The 20,298-nt window shown below is 44.4% G+C and overlaps 1 protein-coding gene across 1 annotated transcript in view; it reads right to left on the reverse strand.

Moving 5' to 3' along the window:
* Dapp1 (dual adaptor of phosphotyrosine and 3-phosphoinositides 1) overlaps positions 1-20,298 on the reverse strand; it is a 50,690-nt gene that overhangs the window by 18,209 nt on the left and 12,183 nt on the right. The window contains exons 2-3 of the mRNA XM_006970327.4: positions 17,228-17,350; positions 12,933-13,066 (exon numbers count right to left, since the gene is read on the reverse strand). Coding sequence (XP_006970389.1) covers positions 12,933-13,066; positions 17,228-17,350 — 257 coding nt within the window. The remainder of the gene's footprint in view (positions 1-12,932; positions 13,067-17,227; positions 17,351-20,298) is intronic.

Below are 20,298 nucleotides of genomic sequence, written 5' to 3' on the forward strand. Positions count from 1 at the left end.
ATCAGTAGCCCCAGGCTCACAATGACAAATGGCTGGGCGGTTATCAGAGGGCACAGTCCTGCTCTTGCACGATGTCTGTGCTTTTTCTTCTCTTCTTTTTTTAATCACCGGGACCCTTTCTGAGAATCCATCAGTCACATGTGGGGCACGAGTCAGAACGAAAGCCCAGGCATCTAAACCAAGAGCAGCCTTTGAGCAGGCTCGGGCGCTGTGCAAGCACTGCTCACCTCTGTAGATGCTGGGTGAGCTCAGCGCTGGTGTCCTGTCGCCAGGAAACACCTCCACCGGTATGCCAAGCAGCCAGTCTGGCACTGTGGAAAGACCTCTGGACTCAGCAGCGAAGGCCAGGCTGGGCTGCCCCTCTCCCGCCCCTCTGTACCTGCTGCCCCGCCCCCGCCCCTCTGTACCTGCTGCCCCGCCCCCGCCCCTCTGTACCCGCTGCCCCGCCCCCGCCCCCTGTACCTGCTGCCCCGCCCCCGCCCCTCTGTACCTGCTGCCCCGCCCCCGCCCCTCTGTACCCGCTGCCCCGCCCCCGCCCCTCTGTACCTGCTGCCCGCCCCTCTGTACCTGCTGCCCCGCCCCCGCCCCTCTGTACCTGCTGCCCCGCCCCCGCCCCTCTGTACCTGCTGACCTAGTGCAGGCCCTCTGTGCTTTTGTTCTTCCCCTGACTAGTGCAAACAGCTACACTTCCTCTACCAGGCTGAGCTGTGCACCAGATAAAGGGTGTTTGCAGAAAGATTACAAAACAGATATTATTCTTTGATAAAGAACATTTTAAAATCCCTAAATGAAACTTTAATGACTAAATTTTTGAGAACTTGGATTTTTTTTTTAAAAAGATTTTATTCGTGTGTGTGTGTGTGTGTGTGTGTGTGTGTGTGTGTGTGTGTCTGTCTGTTCATCTGTATTTGTGTGCTTGTGCATGCTGATGTCTGCAGAGGTCAGAGTGTGTCAGATCCCCTGGAGTTGGAGTTACAGGCAGCTCAGCTGCCTGCAATGGGTGCTTGGAACCAAACTCTGGCCCTCGGCAATGGGAACAAGCACTTTTAACTGCTGGGCCATCTCTCTGGCCTCACACTCTATCTAAGTCCTCTTTGCATTACTCACTCCCTCTCTCTCTTTCTCTGCCCTTCATGTGTGTGCACGCATGTACATGTGCACACGCTCTAGTGTACGTGCATGCATGTGTGCATGTGTGCACTAATTGGATTCACTTCATTTAGTTCCTCTTTTGGAAAGAAGGCTCAGCCACTTCAGTAGAAGCTATTTCCTGGCTTCACAAACACTGCTGGAGGCCCATTTTTGAGAAGCGTGGGGCTAGGCCCCTGCGGACACGTCCATCACTGACAGCCTCAGACTGGCTGTGACTACTGAGCTGGCTCCCTTTGCTCTCTTGTTCAGCTTGTCCTTGCATTCTGGGCGCATGTTCTAAAGCATTTCCTCTCCCCCCTGTACGCCAGTGTTTTTTAATTTAGCCAGCTAGAGATGCCCAACTCGTAACTTCCACCCAAAGCCCGAGACAGTGCCTTCACTCTACAGGAAAGACACGCTGGGTTGGTGAACTTAGACACAGGGACCACAGGACTTGGTTAGAAGAGTCAGATGAAGAGCCATGGGGAGGCAGGTGCATGTGGAGAGGCGGGGTGGGGTGGGGGGAGGGGCGTGGCAGAGGACCGAGAGGGAAGCAGATCAGAAACTGCCTGTCCTGGCCACTTGGTTCCAAGTTTCACTTCAGTTTCTGAACTTCATGAAGGTTGCTTGCTGCCACAGATATGAAGCCTGGCTTCAGATGTGCTCAGCAGAGGTGCATTTTTCAGATGATTAGAGCTGGACCATCATAGGCATTCTAGTTTGATGGACTGATGGGTAATGGAGTTTCTGTGACAGTTTCTGTGACATCTATAACTCCATACCCATTACCATGATTGTGTTAAGGGACTCCTATAGATAGAATTCTAGATGAACTCTAGATAAAACTCAGAAAAAAGACAGGAATGGCCTCAGGTATTGTTTTGGAAACTTTCATTTTCATATTTATTGTACTCAAGTTAGCTTGTTAGGTCTCCCAGATGGACCATAAAGTGTTTGAGACAAAGAATGGTTCTGGAGGGGCCTAGAGCAGTGACTTAGTGGTTAAGAGCACTTATTGCTCCTGCAGAGGACCTGGGTTCAGTTCCCAGAACATACATACATGGTGGCTCACAATTATCTGTAGCTCTAGTTCCAGGGGATCTAATGACCTCTTCTGATCTCTGTGGGCATCAGGCACACTTGTGGTGTAGGCATTCATGCAGGCCAAACACTCACACACAGAAAATAATGATTTTTAAAGGATGATATCTAACTTACCTCTCTATTTTATCAGTGGTTAACAGTGTCCACGTGGTGATTGGCACTCAATCCATACTTATTAAATAAATATATGAGATAATAGGCACCCACGTATTGTGTCTACCACTCTGGGGTTCAGAAAATAACTTTGCAATTGTCAACACGTGTTCTTCTGTCCCTGCCAGTGGGATGTGGCTTTTTAGGGGTGTGTGTGGGTGGTCTTAAATGAATAGTCCAGTTCTTCTTCCTATCTACCTTGGTGCTTGCTTGACATACTTTAGCCAACATTCATTTCCAACTCTAGCAGCTTTACTACCCCATGTTTAGCCTCCCAGGGAGAAACACACTAAGAAAAGGCCAGTAGGCTAGTTAGCTAGGGCAGAAGATTCTATTCAAATGTCCAAGCCAAGTCAGATCACTTAGTTTGGATTGGTCCCTTGATTCTACCACACATACGAGTATACTAGCATTTAAAATCTGAGGAGACATTGTAGTGGGTAGCCGGTCCATCTTTGACCTGGAAGTACCACCCCCTTTGAGGGTGTGTGTCATGCCTACGAGGCGGAGCCGAGAGAGGACCTCTGAAGACCCAAGATCCGGACGGGAGCTCTCTCGGCTCCGCCTTGTAGGTGTGACAGTTACTAAAGCCTCAAAGTGGGTGGTACTTCCAGGTCAAAGCTGGACTGGCTACCTACTACAAGACATTACAAACATTTGATGGACACATCTGTCATTAATTGTTTCCTGCTAGACCAAAGAACTCACAGCTCTTGCCGTGAATCTGACGGAATTAATGGCCACCAAGGGCCATTAAGTGAATGAGTCATAATGGTGAACGCTTGTGTCAAGAATTATTCTGAGAGTCTTTTACATATGAAGTCATTCTGTCTTCACAAGGAGGCAGCAAAGTATGAACTGGCAGTTTTAGTTGATGATGAAACCAAGGTCAAAGCTCGAAGAGGGGGTATAATGTGCCTGAGGACACGGGGTTGTCAAATGGCAGAAGCTAGCGCAGAATGGGCAATCTGTGTGTGGGTCTGCCCATCACACCACAGTTACTCCCGGCCTCAGGTGTCATTGCCATGGGAATCGCTGCTGTGTGCCAACCACTTTCAATTGTGGGCAAGAGTTGGCATGTATAAATCAAGGTTTGAAGAAATGGATTTGTCTGGAGGCAGCTGGAGGAATGGGGATGTGGGTATGTGCTATCTTTTTCTCATTGGGTCTGTTTGGTCATTTGTAAAGGAGAAATTGAATGGTCCCAAGATACCTTCCATTTCTAACTGCCTGGAAAGCAATTAGAATACACGGGCCCCACAGTGGAGGAAGATGATGAGAAGCTTTGTAACGGATGCATGTCCTGCTCTCCGTAACTATGACATTTCCTTGAAGGACTTTGTCTCCAGTCTCCTTTCATTCTTGCTTCCCATTTCCCTCTCCAGAACACCTTCACTCATCTCTCCATTTGTGTTTACCTCATGCAGTTACTCAGGAAGCTTGATGTCCTTCCTCAAAAGACGTACAGTTCAGGCCTACTATTTTGGGATGCTTTCTGGGCAGCTTTTTTTTTTCATGCGTTAATATTTTATTCTCTAGTGCAAGTTTGAATGAGATGGCCAGTGAGATGGCCCAGTGGGGAAGGTGCTTGCTGCCAAACCTGGTGACCTGAGTGAGTTTCATACTGGGCCCCACATGGTGGAAAGAGAACTGACTCCAGAAAGTTCTCCCCTGACTTCCACGTGTGCATTGAAAATAAATAAATAAAAAGTAAAGTAAATGTGATAAAAAAAAATCTTAAACATCTTTCAAATGGCATTTCACTTAAATGCAGTGCAAATAGCCACAAAACAGAAGGCAGAAGTTGAAACCGATCCACCTTCTTTAGAACAATAGGTCTCCATCATGTAGCAAGCCTGGAAAGTACCTGTTCCTTACAAGGCTTAGCTTGAACTCCAATGTCAGTTCTGAGGGTTAGGGTCAGATGCACCTAAGTAACTTAAAACCTCTGTTTTTTATTTCCTCATCTGAAAATGAGGTCACTACATGTGTTCTGTGGGAAGCTGGGAAGATTAAATAATTTGATATGTGTGAAAACCCCTGAGCCGAATACCTGGAACCTGTAACAGTCCACAGTGTGGGTTCATACCCCCCATACCTTTTTATTTGCAAACACACCTCATTGACTAACTATAAAACAGTAATGTCTGGCCAGCATGAATGGAGGAAGTGACATCTGGCTGTGATTTGGCAAAATTCCAAGTTGTCCATTAAGTTCCTTCCAGAGATAGCACACACAATTTTTAAACTCTTATGTTCATTACGCTTCAAGCACTGCCTGGGGGAGACAGCTGGCACCACAGATGAATAATAAGAACTGTAACTTCTACCAAAAGCCTGGGCATCCCCACATCAAAGCAAAAGACAGAAGTGGAAATGTGACATTTGGGAAAGAACCATACAGGGTCTCCTACACTGCACCGATTGGGGAAGTCACAAACAGGGACCTGACGTGGAACATGGTGCATGTTTTCCTATGTGGGTTCGATGACTAAAGTTACCTTGAATTATTAAAAATAAATAAATAAATGTATAATGATAGTTTTCACTGGAAGCTATTTAAGTATGAGAAAAGGCCATTTTTTGTTTTACTAATACTTGGATACTTCAGTATAAATATAAATATTTTATCTAAATTTTATCTACATTTTTGTGACTGTGCACGAAACTTAGCTAATTAGAGGAAGACTCAGTAAAAATTAGTTATATTGTATATTATATTAACTATACTAAAGCTGTTTTTCAAACACCCGAGTCTAGTGCGTGCTGTTTAGAAGGAATAGATATCATCCATGACAAATGAAAGGCAGATTCTGGATATAGTCACCACCAGGTAGATACAGAACACAGAAGCTTAAGTCTGTATTATGCTTTGGATAAATTTTGCTGGTTAGAATTGTCAGGAGTGCTTGAGTACTGTGAGGTATCCCTCACTCCCTCACCGCCCCCCCGCCCCACCCCCCCACCCCCCACCCCCACCACCTCTCTACCCACCCCACCCCATGCACACTCATGGCATGCTGAGAAAATGACTGGCATTATTCTTTCAGGTTCTGGGATACATTAGGAAACAAAACTTACAACAACCCTGTCTTCATGAGCTTATGCTAATATGTAGAATAAGATCATTTAAAACAAGCGAGTAATAAAAATTGTACAACTATCAAATACGTTGGAAGAGAAGCTAGTGAGTCCATTGCATAGCTCTACTGTGGACTTAGGAATGATAGGTTTTTGAGGATTAGAAACATCTTTAGAGTGTTCGTGGATGTTGACACAAAGAACTTGAATGAATATAAACGCTAATGGAGATGCCAGGAAGTTAGAATTCTAGAGTCCACACAGTTGCCGGGATGTTAGGTGTGATTCAGGGAGCCTGTGTTCTTCAGATTAAAGAACAAATTCTAAATGCTTAAGGGATAGAGAACAGGGATAAAGAAGAAAACAGGCACTTAAAATGTGTCCCTTTGGACCAACACCTTCGCATGTCTTTAAGACAGGTTTTCTTGTGACCTGCAACCGAGTATTCAGGTATCATCTACTGAAGCTGTTTACCATTGTAGAGCACAAATGTGAGGTCTGTGTTGTTTTATTTGGCTCATCCTGTTGCCCTCAGAGGTAGCAGTATTCCCACCAGTGTCACCTCCCTTGTGGTATTGTGCATGTTCAGCAAGCACTGAACCTCTGAACTATAGACCCAGGACCCCCCCCCCCCCCCCCGCCCCCACCCGCCTTTAACTTCAGTATTATTTTTTAAATTTGAGATCGTATCTTGCTAAGTTTCCCAGTCTGGCCTTGAACTTGAGATTTTCCTGCCTCAGTCTCCTGATTTGGTAAAATTACAGGCCTGTTCCACTAAGCCAAGCAAAAAGTCTCTTTATAAATGCATGCTTGCTCTTGAGGCTGAGGATGTTGTAGAGGTAAGAACGTGGCTGGTAGTGGGACACGACCAGAATGGATCCGAACACTCTGTCTGAGGCCAACCCAGGGCCCAGCTGCCAATCCTGTGAAACCCGACAACTTGGAGGTGTTGTTGAGATTACCCTACTAAACAACCTGCTCAGCTGAGGTCCATTCGGGAGAGGATTCAGAATCCTACAGTCTGCAGTCTGAGGAAACCAGATCAGCTGAGGAGTTGATGAATGAGCAAAACATGACCTGAAAACACAAAAGAAGGCACTGCCCAGCCACTGAACCAGATCACCAGAATCATAAGCCTACACTACACCAACTGGGAATAGGTAAGCCCCCATCTCTGGACTGGCATATCAGGTCTCTAGCCCCTAGGTCCTACCCATTGGAGTCCCAGGGACCAGACAGCTACCTTTTCCTGCTCCCCCATCAAAAAACAAAACAAAAACAAAAAACAACAACAAGCAAACAAAAAAACCAAAAACCGACCCCTACAAACCTAAAAACCACTGAAACCATAAGCACACCCTCCACCAACTGGGAACAACTGCTCCCTGAGACAGAACCCACTAACACTGATTGGACTAACCTGCTCCCGAAGAAACAGAGCCCAACAGCACCAATTTAACCAAGAACTCCTAGCAGACCAAGACTAACAATTAGAACAAGAGAGACACCTTCAGACACAGACACCGCCTGCACTGAACGGAGGAAGAGATGAGTAGACACCAGTGCAAAAATACAGGCAACAACATAAAGACCTATATGACAACATCAGAACCTAGCGATTCTACACCTGCAAGACCTGTGCATACCAAGGCAAAAGAAACAGAAGAAATCAATCCTAAAAATGACTTCAAGAAAATGATAGAGGCCCTTAAAGAGGAAGTGAAAAACTCCCTTAAAGAGGAAATAAAAAATTCTGTTAAAGAAATGGAAGAAAAAACAAACAAAAAATTGGAAGAAATCAAAGAAAGCCAAGAAAAAGTAATTAAACAGATGAAGGAAACAATTCAAAATTTGAAAATTGAAACTGAGATAATAAAGAAAACACAAACTGAGGGAATGCTGGAAATAGAAATCCTGTCTAAACGAACAGGAACTACAGAAGCAAGCATAACCAACCAAATGCAAGAGATGGAACAGAGAATCTCTGACACTGAAGACACAATAGAGAAAATAGATTCGTCAGTCAAAGAACACACTAGACAAAAAAGTCGTAACACAAAACATCCAAGAAATTTGGGGCACCATGAAAAGACCAAACTTAAGAATAATAGGGATAGAAGAAGGAGAAGAATACCAACTCAAAGGCACAGAAAATATATTCAACAAAATCATAGAAGAAAACTTTCCTAAGCTAAAGAAAGAAATACCTATGAAGATACAAGAAGCTTACAGAATGCCAAATAGGCTGGATCAAAAAAAAAAAAAAAAGTCCCCTTGCCACATAATAATCAAAAAACTAAACATACAGAACAAAGAAAAAATATTAAGAGCTGCTGTGGGATGGTCTGTATGTCAAATTGCTCTGATTGGTCATTAAATAAAACACTGATTGGCCAGTGGCCAGGCAGGAAGTATAGGTGGGGCTAACAGAGAGGAGAACAGAGAAAACAGGAAGGCGGAGGGAGTCACTGCCAGCCACCACCATGACAAGCAGCATGTGCAGATGCCAGTAAGCCACGAGCCACGTGGCAAGGTATAGATTTATGGAAATTAATTAATTTAAACTATAAGAACAGTTAGCAAGAAGCCTGCCACGGCCATATAGTTTGTAAGCAATATAAGTCTCTGTGTTTACTTGGTTGGGTCTGAGCAGCTGTGGGACTGGCGGGTGACAAAGATTTGTCCTGACTGTAGGCAAGGCAGTAAAACTCAAGCTACAAAGAGCCGCAAAGGAAAAAGACCAAGTAACATATAAAGGCAGATCCATCAGAATAACACCATACTTCTCAATAGAGACTATGAAAACCAGAAGGTCTTGGACAAATGTTATGCAGACACTAAGAGACCACAGTTGCCAACAAAGACTATTATACCCAGCAAAACTCTCAATCACCACAGATGGAGTAAACAAAATATTCCATGATAAAACCAGATTTAAACAATACCTATCCACAAATCCAGCCCTACAGAAAGCACTAGAAGGAAAAATCCAACCTAAAGAACCTAAACACACCTAAGAAAACTTGGGCAATAGATAATTCCACACCAACAAATACCCAAGAAGGAAAATGCAACACTACCACAAAAAAATTACAGGAATTAACAATCACTGGTCATTAATATCCATCAATATCAATTATCTCAACTCACCTATAAAAAGACACAGACTAACAGAATGGATAAGAAAACAGGATCCATCCTTCTGCTGCATACAAGAAACACACCTTAACTTCAAAGACAGACACTACCTCCGAGTAAAGGGCTGGGAAAAGGCTTTCCAATCAAATGGACCTAAGAAGCAAGCTTGTGTAGCTATCCTAATATCTAATAAAATAGACTTCAAACTATAAATGCATGCTGTTAGGCACTGCAGGGTAAAGCTGGGCCTGGGACTAAATAACAGCAGCGACTCAAAATACTGAATTTTAGTTCTGATTTTGGAAGACTGAGAGAAAAGAATTCTGGAAAGGCCTCATTCAATGGGCAATCAAGTAGTTTTTCTGTGCTCCTCTTCAAACCTTGAGAAGTTTGTCTCAGAGTCTCCTGATCACTCAGAGCTAATATCAGGTGCTAATACATATTTTGCTTTATTTTTTGAGAGTGGGCCTTGCCATTCAGCCCATGCGGATTTGGAATTTGGGATTATAGGCCTGTACCACCATCTGTGCCCACCGGGAGCCAATACATAAGTGAACAAGAAGAAAAGGTCTATTTTTAGAAGGTGGCATCCTGCTTTCCATTCACCACCCGTCATGGCCACAGTGGTGACTCTGTGACTTTCACAGCCTTTCCAGGCTTAACAGTCATCGTGACTTCAGCACATGATCTTGTTCCCCGGAAGCCTGTTCCTCCCACTGAGGACAGATTAGAACACTCAAGCATCATGAGTTGTGTCCCTTGGACAAGCCTTGGTGGCTTTGCCTTCATCTGGTGGGGACAGATAAGCAAGGAGAATGAATGTATTCTAACTCAGGGTTCTCATCCATCAGCTGAATCAAGCTCCAAGGACAGCAAATTGTTTATCAGACAGTGGATAGAAGAGAGGACAGCCAGAAGACGGGATAACAATCTTAGTTTCCTAGAATGGGTAAAACGTGAGCCATAGTAATGATGCCCAGAAAATTCTAACTTTGGAGAAACCATGCTATAAACTCTAATTATAAATCCCAACATATTAATCATATACACACATTCCACTTTAGAGCCAGGGTCTTGTTTTGCAATCCAGGCTGCCCTTTACCTTGCTGTGTAGGCCAGGCTCACCTTGAACTTGTGATCCTCTTGCCTTAGCTTCTCAAGTGCCAGAATTACAAGTACCACTACACTTGGCCATGAGATTCCTCTAGTCAGGATCACGTATTTATAGGGAGGCTGTATGTTGCTCCAAACACAGTGTGAAGGTGAACCTACTGTGCTGGGAAAGAGCCAGTCAAAACACCCGGCATTCACCTCGCTCTTCGCCTGCCTTGATCTGCCCGGGGGCAGGACGATGTGCACCTTTCCCTAATTTTGAGGAAGTCCAGTAATGAGCACAGAGAACCACAAAGAGATCTAAACAGTATCTAGAAGTTTACATGACAAAACTGACTTTGCTTGGGGAGAATGTGGGCAGACAATGATTATGGTTTTGACGGCTACAGGATTCCTCATAAATATCCATTACGTCAGGTATTCATTTCCTCACACACCTACACTTCAGATTAAAAAGCACAGAATTCTAAATTAACAAATATGGAGAGAGACAAAAGAGAGGGAGTGGAAATGAAAACCAGGCTTTAAGACACCCTTCTCCATTTCTAGAGACCAAGAATTGAATACAATCCAGTGTAGGGTTGAACATAAACAGGGACTAAAGCTGCAGGGCAGGGACTAGAGAAACTGAAATGCTTGCTCAGGTCAAGGTAGCCATGGAAATGAATATCCCCACATACATTTATTTATGAGGACAAGTGCTGCTTAAAGATGGAAGGAATTGTCAGGGCTGACCCTGAGGACTTCCACCAGGAAAAAGACGGATTTAAAGCTGAAGGTTCAAGTTCAGAATATTCTACCATAAACCTGGTATTTTCAGTATAAAGAGAAGCCACTGTTTTGTGGTTTCTGTGTGTCTTTCATCCATGCTAGACACTGATTCATCCTGGGGTCTGTCCCTGCGACATAAATGGCAAAAACAGGAACCAATGGTGGCAGCTCTTCCCTCCACACTGATGAGCAGAAAGACCACTCAGGAGTTTACCGGGAAAACTGATACGTACAAATTCATGGCCATTGGCTATGTGACTAAGTTTCTCATGCTATAGGCCCTTGGAGTTTTTCCCACTGTTGATAAATCGAGATTTTTTTCATCATTTAGAGTTAAATAAAGCTAGAATTCTAAACCATTAATTTGGAGGCAATCTTTTACTTAATTTCTTTATAGATTATAGACAAACAAGTTAGATAATTCAAGTGCCAGCATAATGTGTGCTTGAGTGTGGATAGAGAATGTCCTTCAAAGGCCCATATACTAAAAACATGGCCCCCTGCTTGGCCTTATAAGAAGGTGGAACCAGTGTGAAAAAGTTAGGTCATTGGTGGTGTTAGGTCAATGGGACTCAGCCACTTGCTTCCTGGTTATGAGCTGAGTGGCTCTCCCTGCTGTGTGTTCCCATCATGGTGATAATGGGTTAAGGCATCATGGACTAAAACCTCTACAGCCATCAGACAGACAAACCTTCCCTACGTACGCGTCTGTTTAACTCAGGTATTAGTATTTGTTACACCAATGGAATGCTGGCTGACCATATATATAATTTTCCAGTTTGTCTAACCACTGAAATGGGAAATTTTGAATCCTTTCAAGTCATACGAAAGTACAATCTTAAAACTTTGTTAAGAAACCCAGGTAACAGATATGGGCCTTTATTGCTCATAAAAAATGCTTTCTAATCAACCATTTTCAATATTGAGCATTTGGTAGCTGTGGGCATTTCATGTGAAATTTATCTTTCAAAATGCTTCAAGTTAAGTTCACTAGGTTTCACCTACAAGCAAAAAAAAAAAATGTTTCTAAACATATCAGTTTCATGTCACAGGCACACTTTCTTATCAGTGTCCATGCCTAAAATGATAAGAAACAAACAAACAAAAACAAACAAACAAACAAAAAACCCCACTTTCCTGACTTATGTTTTCTTTACTGTATATATATTATAAAATAGAACATTCTAAAGAAATTTTGCCTAGATAAGGTCTCACTATATGGCTCTGACTGGCCTGGAACTATGTGGACCAGACTGGCTTCAAACTCATGAAGATCTTCCTGCCTGTGTGAGCTTTTAATATACCATGAACAATTTAATACATTTTAAGAAGATACGTTCTTTGTAGAATGTACCTTGCTTTCATGAAGATTGTGCTGAAATCCTAACATTTACATTTTAAAAATATTTATTTATTTTTATTTACGTATATGTGTGTGCACTTGCTTCTATGAGCACCACTTGCATGCACATGTCCACGAGGCTCGGAGAGAGTGTTGGATCCCCTGGAACTGAAGCTACTGACCATTGTGAGCTGTCTGATGTGGGTCTTGGAACCAACCCAGGTCTTCCACAAGAACAGCAAGTGCTCTTAACTGCTGATCCCTCTCTCTGGCCCGCTTCATATATATATATTTTAATGTACCGTATGGCACAACAATACAAAAGTTGTTTCTAAACATGGCAATTTCCTATCACAGGCATAAGATTTAAGAGTAACAAGTATGAAATTGGTTGAAATCGACTTCGGTTTATTCTTCTTTCTGGAACAATATTTCAAAGGTCAAGTTCATAATTTATACTATGGTTTGAATATAAGTTGTCTTCTTCAAAACTAATGTTAGGCTTAATTTCCATTGTGATATTTAAACAGGAGGACCAGGTCAAACTTTTAGAGGTGATTTGGGCTTAATCTCAATTATAAAATATCAGTCTATTATATTGTTAATGGATCAGTGGGCTAATGGGTTGTACCAAGAATGGGTTTGTTACATAGATGTTGTCTTGAGCTTGGTGTGGCAGTACATGTGTATAATTTCATCACTGGTGATGCTGAGGCAGAAGGACCACATGTTCCAGGCAGGCTTGGGCTGTGGGGAGGGCTTGGTCTGTGATGTATTTATCCCTGTCTCTCACTATGCAATGTTCTTAGGCCCAGCAGAAGTCACCAGGTTCCAAGCAAATTTTCATGCAGAGATATGAACTAATAATACCCTTCTTTGGTTTCCGAGACAGGGTTTCTCTGTGTAGTTTTGGTGCCTGTCCTGGATCTCGCTCTGTAGACCAGGCTGGCCTCGAACTCACAGAGATCCACCTGGCTCTGCCTCCCAAGTCTGGGATTAAAGGCATGTGCCACTGCCACCTGGTTTATAATACCCTTCTTAAATCAATCACACACCCCAGATATTTGTTAATAGCAACAACCGGACGAAGATGACTTACCTGTCTCGCTTCCAATCAAAGGCTGATTTGCAAAGTGCTTGACAAAATCCTTTAAAGTTGAATATTCATTGAAGCCAAATTTAAATGAATACCCAGTGTATTCGACGTGAAAGTGTTTGACAGAGTCTTTGGCTCTGAAAGAAAAAAAAGTGTTTAATGTTATTTAAGAAATGATGGTTCTTTTTGAAGGCAGATAGAGCAACGGGCTGGCATCACCATCAACCGATGAGAGTGTGGAACACACAGCCATCAAAATCACTGAGGGTTTAAGGCTATCACTCCTTTCTTTTGGCAGACAATGCTCTCAGCTTGTCACTCTCCCAGAAGGGATGAGACAGTTCCCCCATCTTCTCTTGGACCGACCACAAGGTTTCTTGAACATTAATGTTCGTAAAGGGTGTGGATTCAGGTAGAAGTGACAGAAATGATGTCTGTCCTTGGCACCCCTTGTCTGGGAGTCAGTCAGAAGTCTGCTTCCGTCAGTGAGTTATGTCCCCCGAGTCTTCTCTCCCCTTACCTGTGTGATTGTCTACTGGATAAAATGTCACCTTTCTAGGGCTGTCATTTTCAACGTTATTTTTTAAATGAAAAGTATTACATAAGATCTCTCTCCCCTCACTTTATTTGTCCCATTCTATCTCCCTAGCCTCACCTCCCACTGTGTCATCTACACCCCAACTTTACAACGCATCAGAGTCAACTGTAAGGTTCGTTAAAACCCCCAGACAAAGACTGAACATGTGGAAGGCAGGCCCTCCCTCAGAATGTAGGTCCTAAGGGGTTGTCAGTGGATGCTGCTGTCAGGGGAGCCAGCTTCAGGACCCCTGCCCATCAGGAGCTGCTGCTCTTCTAGGAGTTATTTCCCCCTTTGCTCCTGACCTCCAGTTATCCCTCTCACCTTCCCCTTGGTCTCCAATGGTAGAAACTCCCGCTGCCATTGAGTTTCTCACATTTTCCTGTAAATTACACTTTCTCACCCAGCATCCCATGATAATTCTGGCTCATATTGAGTGCAATTTTACTTCTCAATCACTCAAACACTTAGCCTGCCTTCTTTTATGCTATTACTGCCCTCTACTTTGTAGCAAGATTTGGAGCGTATGGGTGCTATGTGTCTGTACTTCTTGCCAACAAGGTCTTTGAACTAAGATGGCTGGTACAGAATGCATGATTCCAAACATCTGTTATTAAGGGAATGAACAAATAAATGAATAAAAAATAATCGTGCCTTTAAACAACTGGCCTGTGGATTCTGTCACCTCTGCTGGTAGTCCCCTCCCCACAAGTGTTACTAAGTATTTGTAGTGAAAACCAATGGTTTATATTTTAATTTTTCAGGAAGATGAAATAAATGCATGCAGTCTATCCAAGAATTATCAGATGAGTCACATCTGTGATCCAGTAATCCTACATGCTTATTTGAGATATCTGGGAGGAGCCGAAGTGCAGCACCCTCACATGCAGGCTACCTGTCTTACTCCCCCATTTGCTGTCGGTAAGAGAAAGCCAGGATCTTTCCCCACTGAAACAGCATTCCATCTTGGATTAGCAGTTTTGGCATCCCTATTCTTTATTCTTTTTCTTTGTGTAAATGTGCCCGTCTTCTCATGTGTGCCTAAGCACACATGTGCGCATGTTTGTGGAAGCCAGGGGTTAACCTCAGGTGTCATTTCTCACGAGTTTTCTACCTGGATTTTTTGAGGCAAGGACTCTCATTGAACCTGGGGTTAATGGATTCAGCAAGGCTGGCTGTGGCCAGTGAGCCCCAGGGGTACTTCCGGTGTCTTCCTCCCTAGTTCTGGGATCATAAGCACATACTAACATGCTCCGTTTTTACATGAGTGCTGGGAGTCTAACTCAGTTATTCTTTCTTGCATAGACTTAGCTATTACTGATGGAGCTATTACTCTAGCCTCTAGTCCTGTTATTTAGAAAATTTATTATGAAAACTGGCCAGGGTAACATCAAAATATTAGTAGATACACCCCTGCCCCTGGCTGCCTAAATTGTCCCTCATCCTCTATCTATCTCTGCCTCTCCCCTTCAAATCGGCACATAGATTCACTGCCAGGGAACGGAAGGTGTGGCAGGCAGCATTCATAGATGCCCCAAACCTAAGCCCATGGAGTGCATATCCCTGTTCCAATTATGCAGGTAAAGAGATTTTGTGGATCATTACATCTTTAAAAATAGGAAGATTCTCTGTGTGGGCCTGACCTCTTCACATGAGCTCTGTGAAACAGAATTCTCTGTGTCCACAGAAGAGGACATCAGAGAAATATGCTCTGGCTGCCAGAAAGGCAGCCAACATTCACACTGTGTACCGTCCACGCGGGCCACATAGCACGAACTGAAGTGGCACCTGTCAGTTACACTGGTCCTTGAGTGGCACTAGGAGCCCCGGGACCCCAGGGATACCACAGCAAAGAAACGAAAGAAAAGCAAAACAGGCAAGGAGGACGAGATGACGAGACGCTGAGTTCCAGACAGGAGCCCCAGCTGCAGCCAACATCTCTATTTCAGGCTGGTAGAATTTGAATAGAGAATCCACCCATGCTAGGCCTGGACTTTAATATATGCAGGAACATTAGCACGATCCACTTGTGTTGTTTTAAGCTGCTATATTTTCTGGTCATTTGTTATGTAGCATAGAAAATGAACACTGAAGGTTCCAAGTCTAAAGAGAGGAAAAGCAATATTAATTCTTTGCTCTTGAGCTCACAGAAGCTTGTCAACAGTTGTTTAGGGAAATACTTTTTGTGTGTGTTAATTTGTATGTGTGCATGCACAAATGTTCACATGTCTACAGGCACACTTGTATGTGCAAGTTCATGTGCATGTCTGTGGATGTGGATGTGGAGGCCGGAGGCCAACCTTGGTTATTGCTCCAGACACTGTCCACCTCTGGCCAAGAACTCACGAGTAGGCTGGCTAACCAGTAAGCAGTGTCTGTTTCCACAGCAATGGGATTGATAATGTTCACTGCCATACCTGACTTCCTGACTCCTCCCTCCCTCCTTTCCTTCCATCCTTTCTTTTTCAGTTTTGGGGCCCGCACTCAGGTTCTCATGCTTTCAAGGAATGTACTTTATCAACTAAACTGTCTCTGCAACCTGGGAAATACTTTCTTGTTTTCTGATCCAGTTTCATTCCCAGTCAGAGAGAGCGGAGGAAGAGAGGGAGACAGAGAGATAAGGGGATTCAAAATCAAAACCCCAAACCAAATAAACCAAAATGGCTTCAGTGGCTGGAAAGGAGATCCCAACAGCAGCAGGGGCACAGCTACTGCCATCCAGAGAGTTCAGGGAAGCCAGGGTCCCACAGGGAGGGGAGAAGCGGAGGACCATCCTGGCTTGAGGGACTTCGCTGTGAAGGAACTCGTGACTTCCTCCAAGGGTCTGGGATTTGTGGAGGTGCTGCCGCAGTCATACAATGGCCGTTATTAGTGGAAAACTTGTAGGGACTTTGCATGCATGCCCAGCAAAAGCTGCAAGAACCCAAGAAAACATGCTGCTTGCCACTAGAAGCCAGATTACCAGGGTGGGGCTGAAGACTGCCAGCCAGGTGCACTAACTCAGAGGAACTAGATTAATTCACCACTTGGGGAAATGGAATCCATAGAAAAAATGTGAAGTTTCACATTGTCTACTCGAGTCTGTGACTATGAGAACTCATGGTTACAAATCATTCTGGCTTTTCCAGGCAAGAAAGGAATAGCAAAAAGGAGCCCAGTCCCAAAACTCGGGCGACAGCGCTGTTTTCACTGTTGATTGAGTCAAGCCAGACGGCCCACCACTTCGAGTTTCAGGGTCTTCATGTGTCCAGTGACAGGTTGAGATGAAATAATTCCCAAGTTTTCCTGCTAGTGAATGGAACAAGGAAGGTGTGTGTGTGTGTGTGTGTGTGTCTGTGTGTGTGTGTGTGTGTGTGTGTCTGTGTGTGTGTGTGTCTGTGTGTGTGTGTCTGTGTGTGTCTGTGTCTGTGTCTGTGTCTGTGTTCCTGTACGTGCAAGATTTATGAGATCTTGAAGCTTGAGTTACGGGCCATTGTGAACTGCCTGGCATGGATGCTAGGAACTAAACTTGAGTCCTTTTCAAGAGTCCAGTGCTCTCAACCATTGAGCCATCTCTCCAGCCCTGGGAAGATTTCTTTAAGGTCTTACTATTCAGAGTCTGAAATCCTTTAATCTGGTGACTCAACAGGAATCAGGGAGTGTTTGCTCTCTGGCAGCGTGAGTGCTGTAAAGTAAACAAGTGACAGATGGGACTGAACTCTACAAGTCCTTAAGCACCTACCTCACCGAGAGAGAATAGAGTCCGGCCTGCTCATGGCTGTCTCTTAGCAGGTAGCTCCCATCACGTCCATTGGAGAGGAGGAGAGCCTCAGCTGCATGGCGTGTGAGGTTGCCATGATACCACCTAGGAAGAACAGAAGAGCACTTTCCTTCGGGATGAGCCACGAGCAACCCTTCTCTGGAGTTTCCTCTCAGAGATTAAGTAGCAATCTTTTCCATCTTAAGGATGCCAGAGACCCAGCTCTCGGTCCCAGCATGAAGACAAGGAAGCCCCTGGATGAGTGTGAGGGATGGAAGTGGTCCTTAGCAGTGTGATAGAGGCTGGTTATGTTCTGACAGCTCCCACCTCATCCTAACCTCCAGTTCTTAAGAATGTGACCGACCCTATTGGGAGAGAAGTGAAAATGGAGCAAGTCAGATGGGCTCGGTCCAGTGTGGCTGGAACCCTCCTGTAAAAAGGAGAGCTGGAGGAGAGATTCCCATACGGGAAGGAGAATGCTGTGTGACCAGGAAGGAGCCAGCCTCAGTTTTGAACTTCTAGCCCTCAACGCTGTGAAGCAGACGATTACTCTTTGCCAAACCAGCCATTGTAAGGGAGCCCAGCAAACCAATAGTGTTGTTTAAAAAGCCCAAGCTAAAATAGCCGTAACAGAGGCCCAAGAGATGGCCCCGTGGTTAAGTGCTTGCCACACAAGCACGCGGACCAGAGTTTGTCTGTAATTATGGCCTGGGAAGACAGAGTGAGGGGATCTCCAGAGCAAGTTTGCTCACAAGACTAGCCATACCCACAAGCTCTGGGGTTGATTGAGAGACGCTGCCTCAAACGGGTAAGGCGGAGGAGCTATGGAGAATGACTCCCAACATCAAGTAGGCCTCCGTATTCCCATGTACTCCTCCCCAACATAAACCTGTGTCCACACACATGTAGGCATGCGTACACACACACAAACGTGACCATGGAAAAAGAAGTACAAATAAAAGACCAGCCACAGGAGCATTGGCCAGTTTCCCTTCCTTCTGTCCTCTGTCACTCTTTCCCAAGTGCAGGACAGTTTCACCGGGAGAAACCAAACAGCCCTACCGTCCATGGTCATGAGAAAAATGAAGCTGGCCACGAAGAACCCTGGTGTTTCAAAGTGAGCATTGGCCTGTCAAGTCAAACACTGCTTCAAGTTGACGAATATCTGAGGAGCTGGGAAAGTCCCAAGAGGATTCAGATTCATCTTTTCATGTGCTTGTGTTTTTAATTGATCTTTGTGGTTTAAAAAAGGTAATTCGTGTATGTAGTTGAAAGAAGACAGTAAGAAAAACAAAGCCCTTTTCTTATCCTTGAGCCTCAGTTTCCCTGTTTCTTTCTTCTGGAGACAGTTTACCACATCACTGTGTCTCCTCAGAGATAGCCTATGATGTTAGCTAGCATTCGATTCTGGCCCTCAATCACCATTCCCTAATCTACAGGGATAAGAACACTCTGGACCATGGCTCTGCACCTTGGACCTTTCTCCTATCCACTGGTCCTTCACTTGGTCTTTAAGTATGTCCTGTGGCCGTGCAGTGTGGTAACGGGTGGAGTCACGTTGCCTGGATCCCAAACGAAGCAAGACCTTGGGCAATTGGTTTCCCCAGTGTGAACCTCAGCTCTGTTATATCCAAAGCCAGAGTAACAATAGCTGTGCATCACAGGCCAGCCATGAGAACTGCTCACATTAACACCGTGAAATGCAGCAGTACTCAGTAGGTTAGTCACGGTCAAAAAGCAGTGAGATTCACTCGGCTATACCTAGCACATGCTCCGCTGTGGTATACTTTCCATATTCTAATTTGTAGCATTTCTTTTAACTTCAGATAACAGAAAGCAAGGTACTAGAAGCAGATGCTAACTGCAGGGACCTCCAGATCCCAGGGTGCTGGAGATGGTGAGGCAGAGATGGCCAGTCATTCAGATAATGCCGCATGCTGAGATAAATAGTGTTAAGGAGGCATCTGAAGGAACATCTTTTTGTCAACAGCACAGGCATCCGTTGTGATGTGGCTGTGGCATGAAGTGTCAGCCTGATCAGTAAAGAGCAGATGTGAGATTGTGGAAGGAAGTTGCTATGTACATCTCCCAGTCACTGAAAGCGCCTGGAATGTATTCCGTTCTCTGTCCATCACCTTCAACTTCTCTTTCTATCACAGGCTCTTGTTTCCTTTGTCACCCAGAGCCCTCATCTCCTCGGAGTACCTTTTAAGTTTTGCATTTTGAGTTCCATCTAAAAGCTAAGTCCCGATGCGCCAAACGGAGCAGCACCGTGTTTGCCTGGTCTTGCTGTGGGTCACACACAAGGTGGCCCGCGCTTGCTCCGGTCTCTTCAGACTTGCATGAGGGAGCTCACACAGAGCCTGCTGTGGAAAATAGCTCCCCATTGTCATTTTTCTCTGCGAAACCTAATACTTTTAGAATGAAGTGCAGTAAGAAACCAGATGTTAGGAGAAAACACAAACTAATGAGCATCCATCTTGGACCCAAGCATGTGGGGAGCAGAGCGAGCATGCTGTGAGAAGACACCGTGCTTTCACTGGAATTTCTTCCTCAGTGGCTCCAGCTGCTCCAGCTGCTTTAGTTTAGGAACTGTGTGGTCACCTGCCAGTAGAAACTTCAGGTTGTCACGTGTCAAGATGGTGAGTCACAACACCCAGAGAGAAAAACCTTCTTTTCATATATTGAGATGTTATCTTCTGATACACATTTTTTCCCCAATTCCTCAACTTTTGCAAAAGTGAATGAGCCACAAGCTTTACTAAATTATATATCACTAATAGGCCTGACATTCTCCTAACCGCTGGTCGTATAAGCCTATGCAGTTTAGAATAAGGCTTATTTTCCTACTTCAAGTCTTGGTCTTACTTTCTCTAAAGAAACAAGGTCAAGAAGCTACCATTGGCCACAGTGTTTTAGAAGCAATGTGTGCCTTTTATCCCTACAACTTATACATTTTCATAGTTGTGTCTCAAGGTCAATGGCATGAACAGAGCATAGACGAATCAGACTTGAACAGCACATTCGCACTGGGGTTGTAAGAATATCAGAGC

The sequence above is a fragment of the Peromyscus maniculatus genome, chromosome 6, assembly GCF_049852395.1.
Source record: "Peromyscus maniculatus bairdii isolate BWxNUB_F1_BW_parent chromosome 6, HU_Pman_BW_mat_3.1, whole genome shotgun sequence".
Lineage (NCBI taxonomy): Eukaryota > Metazoa > Chordata > Mammalia > Rodentia > Cricetidae > Peromyscus > Peromyscus maniculatus.